At 41.8% G+C, this 17,991-nt stretch overlaps 1 protein-coding gene across 5 annotated transcripts in view; it reads right to left on the minus strand.

Annotated features, from left to right (window-relative positions):
* The window catches only part of myocd (myocardin), an 89,060-nt gene that overhangs the window by 68,962 nt on the left and 2,107 nt on the right, over positions 1–17,991 (minus strand). For all 5 annotated transcript variants that reach the window (XM_078103067.1, XM_078103064.1, XM_078103066.1 and 2 more), the window contains exon 2: positions 8,296–8,353. In XM_078103067.1, coding sequence (XP_077959193.1) covers positions 8,296–8,320 — 25 coding nt within the window. In that variant the 5' untranslated portion in view covers positions 8,321–8,353. The remainder of the gene's footprint in view (positions 1–8,295; positions 8,354–17,991) is intronic.

The raw sequence follows: 17,991 nt of genomic DNA on the forward strand, positions 1-17,991 counted from the left end.
ATGAGTGTGTGAGAATTCCCATGATTGTGTCATGAGGGTCGACAGGCTGGGAACCCACAAATCACTTTTGTGTCTTCCAAATCCAATACGATGTCTAGCAGATCCAAACTAACCGCCACACTGCGTGTCTACTTGGCTCTAGAATTATTAGGCTCATCTAATTGTATTGATGGCCAGAATTTATCAATAAAAAAAAAATGCGTCTGGATTGAAGCCAAAATGAGGGGCTCCCAGTGACCGATGGTATGGGGGTGGAGCAGAATGGATGGAAAAAAAACATCCTGACTTTGGGGAAAGCCCCTGTTCAGGGGGCGTTGACCGCAGGCATGGTGCCGTTTATTGTTGGACTGACGTTATGTGATGGGCCTTTTGGCAGCACTATGGAACATACTTTGTTCTGTTTGTGGCCCAATAGATGGGAAGCAAGCTGGATGCATGTTCTCCCGAGGTCCTGGGGGAGCACAGGACCAGAGGGAGGAGATTCTCCAAAAATTGCCGGCTTGACAGTGAAAATGAAACATCTTCACATCAGAGTGATAGCTCATACACTTACATAAAGTCACAGTGGCACAGACTGGACAAATGTGACACTTTCTGTTGAACTCAGGGTGCATTTGAATAATAAAGTAAAATTTAAATTAAACCACGTAGAGCGATGCCAGGAATGACGCTTTGCGAACTTTATCTTTAACATTATCAAGGTCTTTGGTCTTTTCTGACAACATTTGAGAGGGATCTGATTAATTTGCCAAGAGCAGGGTATAAAATAAACATGTACATGTAAACTTCCTGTTGCCGCTATGTGGGGCTATGACTAGGACTCCAAATTATCATATGGATTATTGTGTAATATTAATAAGGTGTCAAGATCACACTGCCCCAATTTGAGAAGGATGGGAATTAATCTCTGGGAAGAGTTCGGTCTTTTACAATGCATATCAAATTGAACAACTTTTGTAAAATGATAAAACTCCCCAAAACGCAAAAAAAAATAGGCCTGTCAATAGATTTAAAAAAAATGGACTAATTAATCACAGATCTTGAAATTCATTAATCTCGATTAATCACAATTAATGGAAATTAATTATTATTTTTTGTTTTTAATTAATGTTTGTTTTTCTTACAAGTAATGAGTAATCACTTTAGAAAACGTTTATTTCAGACACTTTTTTCACACAATTTTTAATATTATTTCAAACACTAAACTACAAACATCACCAGGCACCTGGTGCAAAAAACTAGCAACTCTTCCAGCTAGCTTAGCACAGCGGTGCTCTGTTTAACACGCGTAATTCCTCTACACAGTTCCGTGCTGTATGTCGCACCGCTGTTTGTTTTACATCTAATGCAAAAGCTCTCTCCATCTTGAGCTACCGTCTCACTTTCTCCAATGTAACTGACTGCAGCTTGCGGCCAATTCGTTTCCGCGGTCAACTTCCGGTTCTTGATAACTTAATGATTGAAATCTGCTGGGTCAAAAATATAGATACAGCAGTGCTAATATTTGGTTGTCCCTTTGCCATTTTCACTTCAATTAGGCGCTTTTGGGAGCCATCCACAAGCTTCTCGTTAAATCTTTGACCACTCCGCTTGACAGAATTGGTACAGTTCAGTTAAATTTGTTGGCTTTCTGACATGGACTTGTTTCTTCAGCATTGTCCACATGTTCTCAATGGGATTTGAGTCAGGACTTCGGGAAGGCCATTCTAAAACCCTAATTTAGCCATCCTATTACCACTTTTGATCTGTGTTTGGGGTCATTGTCCTGTTGGAACACCCAACTGCCCCCAAGATCCAACCTTCGGGCTGATGATTTTAGGTTATCTTGAAGAATTTGAAGGTAATCCTCCTCATTCATTATCCCATTTACTCTCTGTAAAGCACCAGTTCCATTGGCAGCTAAACAGCCCCACAGCATAATACTACCACCACCCAGCTTGATGTTAGGCGTAGTGTTCTTGGGGTTAAAGGCCTCACCTTTCCTCCTCCAAACATATTGCTGGGCATTGTGGCCAAACAGCTCGATTTGTGTTTCGTCTGACCACAGAAGTTTCCTCCAGAAGGTCTTATCTTTGTCCATGTGATCAGCAGCTAACTTCAGTCGAGCCTTAAGGTGCCGCTTTTGGAGCAAGAGCGTCCTTCTTGCACGGCAGCCTCTCAGTCCATGGAGATGCAAAACGCGCTTGACTGTGGACACTGACGCCAGTGTTCCAGCAGCTTCTAATTCTTTGCAGATCTGCTTTTTGGTGGTTCTCGCTTCACTTTTCACCCTCTTGACCAATTGTCTCTCAGCAGCAGGTTTCTTCCTGATGGTGGCAGTGACAAAACAGCGCCGTGCACTTTATACTAACAAACAATTGTTTGCACTGTTGCTCTTAGGACCTGCAGCTGCTTTGAAATGCCTCCAAGTGACATTCCTGACCTGTTCAAGTCAATGATTCGCTTTTTCAGATCCATGCTGAGCTCCTCTGACTTTCCCATTGTAGTGTTTGTGGGCGTTTGTATTCAATGAGCGCTGTTTAAAAGGCCTCAGAGAAGCTGTAGTCACTCATAATCACTCACAAGACGTTAAGAGGCCATGAAGCTCATTTCATTGACACAACTTTCTAAGTCACCAAAATTGCTAATTCATGTTGCGGTACGTATATTTTTGACCCAGCAGATTTAGTCACTTTTTCTGTTAACCCACAATAAGGTCATAAAAGAACCAAACTTCATGAATGTTTTTTGTGACAAAGTATCTGTTCCAATTACTCATGTAATTACCTATGACAGTATATTCTTTACAAGAGTATGTAAACCTTTGACCACAACTGTCACCATCGTTCTTTGATCCTCTGACGTTTGCCACAGACAAGGAAAAGTGAAACTCTGATGAGGCTTCAGAGCCATGGTTCTCCATATTCATATTCCATATTCCATTCTTTAATTCTCTTTTTCAACATAAACCAGAACAACGAGATGTATTTCCAAGACAACATAAGTGCTGCTGCACTACGAACAATTTGATGTTTTGATTTTACAAGCACATGCCTGTATTAAGCGACAACACAAGTTAATTTAAGGGATAAGTACAAGCCCATATTTCACCCAAACGACACAAAAATACTTGAATGATAAGAGGTCTATGGAAACTAGAGGCCCTTAGATTCAGATGCTGTCTTTTGTTTTTTAACTGTGTGAATAGTGACGAGAAACAGGGGGTATCATGCATGTGATTGTTGGGTCAATTGCACAATAAAAAAACAAACTTGCTTTAAAACATGATTGCATTTCTTTCTTTTTTGTGCATAAGCTGCACTTTTTGATAACTGAACAAGCATTCCAAGAACACTGGTTCCCATGGTACCCACATCTAGAATAGTCATTTTTTCATAATAAGAGACCATGTTATCAGATAAATCACATAATCCCTTGAGTACAAACCCACCGGCTGCAGACAACATGTATGTAACACAACCATAAGTGCAATAAAGGATGGAAAGTATGTGTATAACCCTTAAATATAGAAAATATAATAAAGGATGAAGTGTTGTCATCGTCCTGAAAATGTGACAACTATCAACAAAATGAGTTCTATGGAGCTCTGTGAGTAAAAAGAAGGAGCAGCCATGTGCAGCTTGCAGCTCCGTAAGCATGGTGCCCTTCACGGAGCGATGAATCATAAGTAGGGGGAAGTTTGCAGACAGAATGTGGTGGTGTGGATATAGCTCTGGTCATGGCAGACTGTGTGGGAAACACAAAGAGGGGCAAGTCGAGTCACATGGGTCATCGTGCTCCCAAAGACAGGTTTCTCTCTCTCTCTCCACCGCAGCCTTATTTTAAAATGTTTTCTTGTTGTATTACTCTCATTTTATACCTTTTATTATACACAACACACAGTATTGGTCTGAATATTACCTTTAGGATACTGCTTTCGTTTATGTGACACATTTTATTGACACCGATTGTCCCATTCAAATATTTCCCATTTAAGAGTTCAAGGTTTAAAATAAGCATCAGAAGTTATTAGTATAATTTTATTCAATTATTATACATATTTCATTTACCATAACAAGAGGGTCACAGTAAGACATTTAAAAAACAAAAGAGTTCAGTGAACACAATATTAACCATTCACTGAACTTTGCTTATTGGACAAAAAGTATATATCACTTTGTCTGAAATAAACTAACATTATTCTCCATAGCAACCGTATCCCTGTCATACAATAAAACTATCCATGTGATTACAGAACCTCAACAAACTGCATTTACGAAGCTGTTGGGCAAAAGGTTCTTCTGGTCTCATGCACCTGTTAACAAACCCTGGCACTGTTCTCTGGGGCTGACAGGAAAGGGTCTCTAAATATCTTTCCCATGAGCCTTTGGTCTAAAATAAAATGTAAAGGGCTGTTAGGAGCCGCCCACAGCACTGCTGCGACCCCGTCATGGGAACCGTGCTAAAGTCTCTGTGGAGATTTGAGAAGAATAAATGGAACAGCCGTCTCTGAGTATCTCTATTTACATCGCTAATGCAAATGCTCATTAATCTTAAGCAAATAATAACTACAGCAGAGAACGGGGGCCATTTCTATGTGTATATTTGTGTGTTTATGTGCGTGCCAGTCTCTGCACGCAGGTTTGGCATGTGACTGCATGCAGAGATGTCTGGTTGACTTGTCTCAGACGCCATCAGCAAGTAGAGGAGTAAGCAAATTACACTAACAGTGTGGGAGAGAAGCGCCAATAAGAGCTGTAAACAGAAAAGGACATGCTAGCCATTATCGGCAGAGTAAACACACGCGGCACGCCTCAACAAAAGCATTTCAATTAAACACCACACAACAGGCCATTTGTTAAAACAAAAACGCTTCACAACTTACGAAGCTGACGCATCGCTGAAAAAACCCAAACAGGCCAAATCCACAAAAGGAAAGTGAGGATTCAACTGAAAGGAACCCGTCGTTTAAAATGCGCTGAAGCAGAATCGGCTCAACCGAAGAACACCAACCACCGGCATCCACCTTTCTCCACCTCATTCTCAAACTGCACTCTATTTTAGGGACCTCTGTTGACTCCATCTTGGCCGCATTTCCCTTTTTCCACTGTAGAAAAAAGTTTTTCATAATCCTCCAAATAACTCAACATTGTTTGTCTAATGTGATAAAAGCAAAAGGAGTGTTCACAATCTAAATTTGCATTTTTCAGAAGTGAATGGCTTTATCATCTGAGACAATTTGCTTCATCTGCCCCCCCCCCCCCGCTGCTGGGAGGCTGTTTATATGGGGACGGCTCAGAGATTCAGCGAGGAGACAACGCTCCTGGCTTCTCCTCCCAAGAAAGGCCTCCATGGGTGGGCAGCTTTCCCCCGCTGGTGCTCAAAGATCATCTTCAGGACGCACATGAGGAATAAAATTGACAGATTTCGGGCCAAATGGTCCATTTCATGACACAACCCCTCTCTAAGCTCCATTATGCTTTGCTGGCGGAGGGAATTTGGCAGTTTGGGGGGACCTTTGGGTGCAGCTCAAGTTAGTGGAGGGGCAACAGACAGGGCTTCAGATCTCAGGGACGTGCGCTTGAAGTAATCAAATACACAAACTGGAGTGATTCCCATAGCGTTCCATAGATGTATTGTGGAAACGTAGGCAGGCAAATAGTCTGCCTCTGGGTTTGGTGAAAATTCTTTTTGCAGTTTTTTTAGGGCAAATGAACCGTTTAAATGAATTCCAGAGCAATACAATCATCTCATATCTGGCCATGTTACCTGGCTGCGCCTAAGACACCTTCAAGGGCAGTTGTTGACAAAATAGCCAGCAGACAGCGGAGCGTTTGAAGTGGGCTGAGGATAATGTAGAGACAATCTGCATTCAAGTAGTTCCTCCCATGTTGTAAACCGCTAACTTACCAAAAACAAAGCACAACATGATGAAAAACTCTAATTACTACAAATGAAACCGTAAAACGTAGAATGAGACAGTAAAACGGCGTGAAAAATACTATTCACAAACCATGATACCATCATGAAAAGGATAAATGTACTTTCCTGAGGTGCTAGTTTTAGGAAAACACTGCTAACCAATGCATTCTTGTGTTCTGTGCGTTTTAAGCTTTCTCTCGGCCTGAAAACGCCTTAATAGTCAAGAAAAACTAGCAAGAGACACTCCATCAACTGATTGTCAAAGAAAATATGTGGGCTGCCAATAGATGAAAACATTGTTTTTGAGATTCATTCATCTTGATTAATGTTGTTGTTACAATGTAGTTTTTTAATGGAGGTTTGTTTTTACATCGCATGTCATTTAGCTGACGCTTTTATCCAAAGTGACTCACAATAAGTGCATTCAGCCATAAGGATACAAACTCAAGGACAAGAAAAAAGAAAGTGCAATTTCCTCAAATAAGCAAATTTACAACTTGCTATTGTCACAGTCAGGTGGCAGAAAGACTCAAAATGCTGATTTCCAAATAATAAGACTTTATTCCAAAAAATCAAAATGCCTATGAGCAAACCACAGCTCGGCACTCACCGGCATACAACGTAACGACTCAACAAAGGATCAGACGCACACAGGGCTTAGCTACACTGGGAGGGTGCAGGTGATTGGACACAGGTGGAAACCATCAGAGGAAGACACAACAGGGCAGGAAGTGCAGCTAACCCATGGACACAAGGCAGGAAACTACAAAATAAAACAGGACACAAAGCCACAGCTATAGATAAGAGCCATTATAAGTAGAATGTAAGCGCCACGGTTTGTTTTGTGTTTTTTAGTCGAGGTAGAGTCTGAAGGTGTGTCTTTAGTTTGCGACAGAAGATGTGAAGACTCTCAGTGGTCCTGATGTCATCAGAGAGCTCCTTCTAGTTCCTTCTCGTTACTAAAGCTAGTAATAAGTAATCACTTTATTAAACGGGTGTTTTAGACACTGTTGTTTAATTGTTAATGTTATTTTAAACACAAAACTACACACATTTGATCATCTGGGGAGGCAGAATTCCTCTGCTCAGTTCTCTGTATGTTGCACCTCTGTTTGTTTTACTTCCAATGCAAAAAGCTCTCTCCATCTTCAGCTACTGTCTCGCTTTCTGCGATGTAACTGACTGCAGCTAGCGGCCGTTTCCTTTCCCGTTTTCTTCCGGAAGTAAACAAAGGTACGTTAACTATGTTAATGTATCACATATATATTGCAATGTTTTGTTGCACTAATCTCGGCCACATTAATCGCATAGATTAACGCCTTTATGTTGACAGCCCTAATGATTGGTCATTAAATGCATCCAAATGACATGATTTGAAATTCTACCTAAGGACTGAGACCTTTTGCTCAGTGGATTTTGAAGGATGGATGTGATCTTGAAAGTGACCGCTCCACAACACAAGTTAAAAGTTTTCTTAACCGTTAACCATAACGGTGTTACAACGTTAATGTGACTGTTCCACAACGTTAACTGTGAGTTACAACTGAACCATTAACAAGATTTACTTTTAATAACTCCCTCTGCCACCAAGATCCGGGATAAAACAACAACACTATTAACACTCTCTCTTGCGTGCAGAGAGGATCACCTGCCAGCGGCGTATCTCCCTGCACAGCCTCGCTCTGACTAAGCTCAGCTCCTGCATAACTCAACGGAGAATTTATGGGCATCAGACTGAAACACTTTGTTCCACACTCAGCCTCCTGTCTCTGTTTTCTCCCAGAGGAGGTACAAGAAGTGTCTCTTTATTCTACCATCTGAACTTTGTGACTCTTCCTGTTCATGGCCAGCTATGCCTTGCATCTTGTTCTTGTTTTGAAGCTTAACTTGTGGGTCACAAAGTCAGTATAGAATATAAACATTATGAACAAGAATGTTCCACAACTACATCTTGAGAAGGGCTCTGTATCAGCCCCCAACCTTTAAATATATATAGACACCAATTGAATTGTATCCAATCAAAAGATTGAAAAATATTTCAAAAAGAAATCAATATTCTAATGATGTTTAGGCCAGCGGAGAAGGCCTTGCTGCTCCTGACGGCCTGAGAGAGGGTTAGGGGTTATGTTCTAGAATTACTCGATTTATAGACAAATAATGTGACAAAAATTGGTCCGTGTGTCTGTCTAGCAAATATTGAAACTTATTTATGGTAGATGTGTTGTTAAGGACCCAGGAAAGCACATTGTCAAGTGTGGAGGCAGCAAAACCACACAGCCCTTCTGAACTGGCATATACCAGTAATACCAATGCACCAATGCTCCCATTGCTGCCATGTCACCGATTCCCATCCAAGACACAGCTTCAAACACGCTCGGCTGACAGGAATCCTACCTGTTCGCTGGTTGTCCCTTGGCATTCCTGTTTTAAGCCACAGCCTGGTGTTTTCCACCTGTAATGAAAATATATGATTATATTGCAAATGATAAACACTCAGCACATCTGTCATCTAATATACACCTATAATCAAATGAATCCAATGCAGCTGTTCAGCCATGACGTCAACCTCTATATTATACCACCCATTATATGGGTGGACAAAAAGCAGTGAATTTAAACATACTGTATTTAACATAGCCAGCATCTCTATTGCCTCTGTACATCTGCATTCTACAAATAGCAACTTCCTTTACAACATGCAAGAGGTCCTACATTACAATTAGTAAAAGGAATATTGAAAGCATGTAAACCGACTCTGAATGTGTTATTCAAATGCCTTAAAGCAAAATGCACACAATTATTATTTTTTTTTCCTCAAGCGTATTTTTTCCATATATGAACACAATCTTTCTGCAGACTAAAGAAAAGCTGAATTTGGTATAAGTAGAAGGTGGTTGTACCAGTTATAGCTAAGAGGTAATTCCTAACGTGTGTGACCAATGGTAAACCAAACATCTGTTGCAGAGGAGCTTTCTACCCAGCATCCTCCTGGCTTTTATCTAAATACGTCAACTATATTATCCCCCAAGATAATTTGTTTAGTTGCTTTTGTTTATATTCCGTATTATGAGAACTCAAAAGGAATGAACTACAGTTGTTGTTTGGTTAGTCTTATTTTTATTTTTGAAAATGGTCTACAACTGCATTCCGTAGTTCATCCTCGTGTTTAATTCCGCCATTCATTTATTCTGCAACTCTTTATCCTCATCTCTCAACATCAACGTCTGTGCTCTCCATCAGAAGTGGTGGATGGGGATCACCCTCAAAGCACCACTGAAAGCTCCAACTCTCCCAGCGGATCAGGATGCTTGGCGAGGCAACAAACACGTAAACAAGCATTTAATCAAGCAGCCAATAAATACACCCGACCAGCGCGACAAGAATGTTCACACACAGTTGTGTGGATCCCACAGAGCGGCACCATGAGAGGAGAGGGTACCAGAGGGCAATGGCCACCTTCCAGTTAGTTGAATACATCTTGATTTCTGCACATAGAGCTTATTTCACTACCACCCTTTGAGGCTTTTGTAAGGCATCGGATTTTACTATCTTGCATAAGCAAGAACACACACAACATGCATACTCGTTTATGGATCTTGGAAGAATGAACAGGACGTCAAGAGGTCAAGAGATACATTAAGCTCAGCTGTATTCTGGTTTTATATCAAATCCCACAATACAATGAAATGCCACAATAATAACCTGTATTTCACGATTTACTTTATTAAATTGATGAATCACCGCAGAAACAGGGCTTTCCTGCTTAGTTAAATAGATCCTGAAAACATAATACTTTCCCATGTGATAAGAGGACGACAAAAGCTTCCAAGGAAAAGACGCCGATATGAAGTCATTCCTCTCTCTGGTGACAGCATCAAGTATTCAGTTGGTCCAAACAGCCAACAAAAACAACAGCAATAACCTCTGTTTGCATGGTCTCTTTAAAGTATTGATATCATATTTTATAACATTGAGCATGAGAGGGAAATCATTCTTCAGCTTTTTAACAATACTCCCCAGAGAGAGTAGTGACACAGAAAGGACTGATTTGGGAATTATTGGAATCATAAACACCATTCCTCCCTTAAGCAATGAATTTGTTGTTTTAACGTATGAACCACCAGGCTGTAACACAGTGGACGAATTCACAGCCTCTTCCATTTCCATTCATCCAGGCCAGTGCCCATTCTTGACACTTCAGGTTTTTTCAGCCTTGTTTTTTGTGTGAGTATGAAGTTAAACTGAGAGGATTCAAAACAAGAGAACCCAAAGCCTTTTCCCACTTATCACAGGGACACGGTGTACTTCAACTTCAAGTCTCCCATTAAATCAGTGACATCATTATTCTTCATCCTCTGAGTGTGGTCATTGTAATGCCAGAGGATGTCTGGGTCTGTTAGAAACTAAATGATAATCTTAGACAAAGATGTGTCACATTGAATGGAAACCTATTTTCAGTTTGTTGATGATGTATGCCAAATATATTTCTAATATAGTCACCAGAAGTAGGAGAAGGTTATGGATGGTGCATTCTTGTTTAGTTTTTTCCAAATTACTGCAATAGCAAATATGTTTAAATCTGTGAACTTACTCTAGTAAATAAAGTAAGAGTGAAAACGGCGAAAGGTTGTACAAGGATTCCTTTTAAGAGACAGGGTTCCATCAGCAGGTCAAGAAAACCCAAACACTAAACAGAGTAGGTGGATATAAAGAACTTTACCCGTTCACTTAATAGAATTCTAGCCAACCAGAAGGGAGATGGAACAGCTAATAAAAATAGCGCTCTCCCCGCTGCTGTTTGTGCGGAGGGAGCAGGATCAGGTCTGGGTAGGACACTCTGAGGGCATCTGGTGGCCAGGTGAGGAATGGAGCTATCTGGAAATGATTTGTTGGTAGAAAGGTAGTGAGGCGAAGAGGGAGGAAAGGGTGTAATCATGACACATGAATTCTACTGCTGTGATTGGCCTTTTATACTGAGCAATAAAAACAGGTTTGACCATTTGTGTCATTGTCTATTTTGCTAAAAGAGAAAAGTTTTTAATCAAAGTCCGATAAGGGCCAAGTCTTCAAGGGTATATGAGCACATTAGTTCTTTTAGAAAGACACACTGTGAAGCGGGGCAAAAGCAAGTGTCATTCCCTCCAATGACACTTTGAGGAAACAACTTCCTCATCACGGTTCACAACCGCTGTCCCAAAAGTGCTGCTAAATTACCAGTGTTAGTGGCATGGGAGGACACCAACCATGAAGGGAACCACAAAGGATCCAGGTAGCATTCAACAGGAAACATCACCTCGGCCAATTACCCATGAGCTCATATGTTGCCAAAACAGCCATTAATCCGAGTGGTGAGCACACCAAGGACCAGTGCAGCGCCTAAAGCCTCTGCTGAGGGTAAGAGGACCAGCTAGAGGAGAGACCAAGGAGGTGCGTGATAAGGCCAATATATCAATTGTCTAATTCTGTAGGTCTTAATACACGTTACTTAAACGGTAAATGATACATGCTAAATTACTAGTGAATTAACAACAGACTATAAAAGAATAAAAAAATCGAGGATTGAAAAGAGTCTGTGTCCGGGGGGAGGGGTCGGCTACGAAGGGAAACCTGGCAGACTGCAGGCGATCACCCTCTCTGCAGAGCGGATGACGCGCTGCCGCCTGCCCTTGTCCTTGGCTGTGGCTGCAGCGTACCAGACGGTGATGGAGGAGCAGAGGATGGACCGACTGAAGTGTTTAGGAGGTCTCTGGTAAAAGAGCTCTGGGAATCGCAGCAGAAAACCAAATTCAGGACCAAAACAAGACAAATTAAAAAGCACCAACGCACCAGGCCCCAAGGCAGCCATCTACAGCATTATCCGCTCTGCACTGATGGGAGAAGCTAACATACACCGGGACGCCTGCCCATCAGTAACTAACATTCACACATACAGAAGTCATAAGTACAGGAGCAAGGCCATGCCGACAGGCGGATTGAACCATCGTCTTTGACTGAAGTGTCCATGCTCTCTACTGCCTCAGGCAGCCCGTCTATCAGGGCCGGTCTCAAACTAAATAAAATGTATAATATTTATCCTTGAGGTATGATTGGATACAAAATAGAGCAAGCAGCACATACAAACATTTCCAGATGCACACAACCCCCCCAACCTAGAATGCATCAGAAAAATTTCCAATACTTTGAACAAACTTTCCAGAAACATTCACCGCTGTCTCTGAACTGTCACATTAAAACTAAAGTACTACAAACCAGCTACAAGAAGAGAACATGACATGTCAAAGCTTTTTGATGGTATGTGTAAAATGATGAACGATGAAAGCTCATACATATAAAAATGAACAGTATACACGAATGAAACCAGACTCATACCACACTTCAGCAGCTGCAGCAACGGAACAATGACAACAAATCTCCTGGGAACATGTGTCCTGTCATAATAGAGGTCATCTGGGGAACAGGCTGAGCGCATATGATGTCTAGAGACACTCGTGTGGTGGGAGTACACCGTTGTCAACTTTAAAATTGATGCAGGGTGTGTTCCTTTGAAGGACTGGTGGCTGTGTGTTGGACGTTATGATGCTACCGCAGTAAACTAGTCTCGCTGGTTAAATGACCTAATAACCTCATTATGATGCCACAGTTACAGCTTATCATTTGTTTCAAGGATTCACATAAATCCTTTAAGTGAAATAAAATGTTACATGAAACTTGAAACTCAACATAAACACACTAACTGCAGATACATGACGGGATGCTCCAATGCATATTATCCAATCAATGTAATTAACTCGATGACAGCAAACTCACAACGACCAGTGACACATATTTACAACCATCCATCAAAACGCTTCACACTCAAGAGCACGAACCATGTAAATATGACTTATATCAGAGGGAACGATATCAACTATGGAATAAAAACACCATGATAGAGAAATGAACACGCTAATGGAGCAGTTCACCTACTAAATGCTGTTTACAGACAAAGTTCAAAGATCTGCTAGCTTTCTGTTTGACAAAGGTGACGGCTGCGCTGCGTGTGAACGCAGACAAGCTTCTGACGCTACCGAGGTACTAATGCACATCAACGAATACGGCCAACATGCCAAACTACACATCTGATCGGTTCAGGGGCGGATCTGCAGGCTGGAAGCAGTGCAACAGAAGCTGTGCAATGACAACATTTGCTGATGGGATAAAAAGTTAGAATACATGTTATACGTATAGTATTTATTAAAATAAGTTTATAATCTATGGATATTACTTAGAGGGCTCAGCTGTCCCTGACGACCCACCACTTATCTTAACACAGGCAAGCAGCAACTCAAGGTACTGAGAAATGAAGATTGGATCTTACAAAAGCCGCAATTCCTGAAATGACCACTTGAGACTGAATTCTAAAGCCAGTCAATCTGCTCAGTCATCCGTCATGAAATCAGAAAAAAACTGTTCTTGGTTCCTACAGTTATTATCACCAACTTTCCATAGGGCCAGTAGTCAGAGAACACAAACATCAAATGATCGCTTCTTCTTTACATGAACATCAATATTACATTTTATGGAACATATTTATAAAGATCGAAATACAAGAATAGAGCATTAAATAATAACACGTAGAGGAAGCCATTGGAGGAAACCAATGCTGGTTTTATGTTATGACACTTTCTTTTCTTGTCTCAGGCGAAAGACAAGAAAAGACACAACAGTTTTATATCCGCAGGTGGGTGTGTGGTGACTGTTGAGCCACATAGAGCAACACTCCAACAGGACGAGAGGTCATCATGATCCAGTCCCTATAATGGATATTAAGAAATTGGACTTCAGAACTACAACTGCATTTCTTTGAGTCGATTAATGACAATAAATAATCACCAAATTCTCGCAGCTCAACCATTATTTATTGTATTTAGAATTAATTTGCAGAAAATGAGCTCTGTGGCAAACAAACATTTATGATAATTACGTGTTTTAGTAAATTCATAAATGTATGATTGTAGAACCATAAATTCTATCCCAAGTAGAGAAATGACATGAAGCCGTACGTGCGGCCACATAAGTGGGAGTAAACACAACGAGCTGCTGAAGCGAACAGGTCAGGGTGAAGATATTTTGTAGTCTCATCAAGATTCTTGTGTGTACTGACTTTTCAATACACGACTTTCAGAGGATGAAAGGATGTTGTTTTGTCCAGAACAACCGTTGTAAATGTATGCATTCATTGCATCAAGCGCTTTACTGCCGGTGTCAGCTATCAGGTATTCATTAACTGGACACTCTTATGGCTGCAAGCCAAACCACAGCAGCTTAAATGTTGTACGGCAAAGAAGTGCAAGAGGCAGAAAACGCCTCTTAACATGTTCAAATTCTATCGTCCATTAAACAAAGCTTAATCGTTGGTTTATCAGTTCAGCAAACAAACAGCACCAGCTCACTGTTGGTTCGATAGAGAATCAGATAGATGTTTACTCTGAGCAGATCACTGGTGGGGAATGCGAGCTGTTTGCAGCGAGATGCTGCTGCTGATGTTTGGTTGGCGTATTTGTGTGTGGCCATGATACGAAGCCCAGTCGTATTTTATTTGCTGCATATGTATGTGTATACATTGTTACTTCTGCAAAACAGTATTTACAGAAAACATGTGCAAGCACTTGAGGGCCACTGTATGTAAACTCTGTCTGAAAACTAAGTTAGCATAGTAAATATGAAATGGTGAAATGTTTATGCAAATGTAATTAGCAAACTAATGGGCTTTCACATCAACAAATATTGATTTAGAACATCTGCCTTAAGTATGAGATCATTAGATTCTTTGTGAAAGGTTTCATTACAACACGCAAAGTGTAATCAGGCACAGTCAGCCAAGTCGCAACCGAGAAAACCTTTGAGCAAATCCTCGCTTATCAGCTGTGTCTAAACTCACGTTCACTCACTTTCCAATTAAAAACCGTAAAAGCTGTATTGTATACATTCATATGTATATATAGACTATATGTACAGTATATAGTGTGTGTGTGGTAATGAAGAAGCCCAGGATCACAGGACCCAATGACTACAGGCCCGTCGCCCTGACCTCTGTAGTCATGAAGTCTTTTGAACGGCTAGTCCTGACCCACCTGAAGTCCCTCACCGACCCCCTCCTGGACCCCCTGCAGTTCGCCTACAGAGCCAACAGGTCTGTGGACGATGCTGTCAACATGGCCCTCCACTATATCCTTCCAGCATCTGGACTCCCCAGGAACCTACGCCAGGATCCTGTTTGTGGACTTCAGCTCTGACTTCAACACCATCATCCCGTCTCTGCTGCAGGACAAACTCTCCCAGCTGCACGTGCCCGACTCCACCTGCAAGTGGATCACAGACTTCCTGTCTGACAGGAAGCAGCACGTGAAGCTGGGGAAACATGTCTCAGCCTCCTGGACCATCAGGACCGGTTCCCCCCGAGGCTGCGTTCTTTCCCCTCTGCTCTTCTCCCTGTACACCAACAGCTGCACCTCCAGTCACCAGTCCGTCAAGCTCCTGAAGTTTGCGGATGACACCACCCTCGTTGGACTGATCTCTGGTGGGGACGAGTCCGCCTACAGGTGGGAGTCTGACCATCTGGTGTCCTGGTGCAGTCAGAACAACCTGGAGCTCAACGCTCTGAAGACAGTGGAGATGGTTGTGGATTTTCGGCGGAACAGAGCCCCACCCTCACCCATCACCCTGTGTGACTCCCCCGTCACTATTGTGGATTCCTTCCGTTTCCTGGGCTCCATCATCACCCAGGACCTCAAGTGGGAGCTGAACATCAGCTCCATCACCAAGAAGGCTCAGCAGAGGTTGTTCTTCCTGAGGCAGCTGAAGAAACTCAACCTGCCAAAGACGATGATGGTCCACTTCTACACGACCATCATGGAGTCCATCCTCTGCTCCTCCATCACCGTCTGGTACGCTGCAGCCACAGCCAAGGACAAGGGCAGGCTGCAGCGTGTCCTCCGCTCTGCAGAGAGGGTGATCGGCTGCAATCTGCCGTCCCTGCAGGACTTGTTCGCTTCTACATTACATTACATTACATTACATGTCATTTAGCTGACGCTTTTATCCAAAGCGACGTACAATAAGTGCATTCAACCATAGGGTACAAACTCAGGAGAACAAGAAACAAGAAAGTGCAATTTCCTCAAATAAGCCAATTTACAATTTGCTATAGATGAGTGACGTTACAAGTACAACAGCTTCTAGGACCCTGAAGCAGCTAAAAAGATGGTAGCCGACCCCTCCCACCCCGGACAAAACCTGTTTGTGCCCCTTCCATCTGGCAGGAGGCCTTATTATACTAACCCATTGCATTAGCATTTCATTTTACTTTATTTTATTACTTGTGCACTGCTGTCTTGTTGTCTATTGTTACACTGTCTACTGTCGCGCACTAACCGCCAAGACAAATTCCTTGTATGTTTGACATATTTTGGTAATAAATGTTTCCTGATTCCTGATCCTGATGAGCAGCGCCTGGATCATGACAAATAGTGTCTGTGTGATTGATTGGAGAGTAATTGTAGCTGACTGTATTGCTGTTTCTATGCACACTGCTGTGTCTCTCAATCGGTTTCCCAAACCAAACAGGGTCCTGTTACCTACTGCAACATTTACACCTGAACCGTTGAAGTCTAAGCGAACCAGTGGCTGATGCTTTGCACAGGTATGAATGAGAAGGTCCGGGAATGATGGGAAGATGGTCCTCAATGAAAGGTTAAGGAGACTAGCTCGGCCTGAACATGGATTAAGTCTCATGAAGTCAATCCCTTTAAGCCACGTCACAGACCCACCAAAGTATTAGACAGATTCCGCATCAGGGATTCATAACGACATCTTAAGAGCATTTGTGCACAGCAGCAGAATAAACTCATTAAAGTTTGCAAATGCATTAACCCGCCAGATCTGTGGCTAACTCTATCTCTGGTCTTTTTGACGTATCATGTCAATTCTTTTTATTCGGTATGCCAAAATGTGAACTCTTCTATTGAAGGTCAGTGTCCATATTAGGAACTATTGCTCATCCTGGGTCTAATTTAACCTTTACTTACATGCTTTGACAGAGAAAAGAGTAGAAACTAAAACATGAATAGCGTGTAGGATAATCTGAAAAAACTGAAGACATACTTGTGTTGTTGCAGAAGCTTAGCTCAAGTCTGCAGATTACCTCTACTTTGATATCACTCCTCTCCCTCACTTTCCTGATGCTGGATCAGTGCTTCTCAAATGGGGGTATGTGAGAATTTTAAATAAATACATGTAAAATTGCCATCCTTTCAAAAATCGATTTAAAATAGTTATTTAAGAAATATTCAATAAGTGGAAATTCATAAACTGAATTTTATATTCAGTACGCAATCCAATTTTATTATCCTAAAAAGTTCCCCCACAGCAGGATGCTTCCACCCGACCTGGCACACGCCCCCTTTCATCACCTGTCAATCACAGCTGAAACAAAGGAGTCGTGGTCGAAGCTGCTGAAGAGACGTCCACCCAAAGCTTGAGTCCTTTCACCGTGAACAGTTTAAGAAATCACACTCTGACCAAAAGGGTTCCCACCACAGGTCCGTGGGGGGGCTGAAGGGGGTACATCACTAAAAAAAGGTTGAGAACCACGGTCCTGGATGTCCATCTGTCCATCATGGGGATCACCCAGATGTTTTCAAAGCTCCCCGATAAGATGCTGACTCAGTAAGTGATGTGAAGGCCCTTTGTGGCTTCACACAATAGTGATTCTGTGTGACTCCGTCTTCCATGATGCCAAAGGTACTCCCTGCTTTACATGGACTATGCCATTTATTTGACTTTGCATTTACAATATGTAGAAGGTAGAAGAGAGATGTGTCTATTAGCGTTTAACCGTACAGACGGGAATTAAATAAGAGATGAATGTATCTGTATAATCTAAAGACATTACTTATTATTGTAATTACTTGTATCTTCCAAAGTAATTAGACACTATAGTTAAACCCATAGGCCTCATATCAACAATGCGAATTGTGTTGCATGTTTGTGCCAATTCAGTTTACTGGACCTGTAATTGGACACACGTGTAAGATGGTGCTAATTCATCAG

This window comes from Gasterosteus aculeatus, chromosome 5 (assembly GCF_964276395.1).
Source record: "Gasterosteus aculeatus chromosome 5, fGasAcu3.hap1.1, whole genome shotgun sequence".
NCBI lineage: Eukaryota > Metazoa > Chordata > Actinopteri > Perciformes > Gasterosteidae > Gasterosteus > Gasterosteus aculeatus.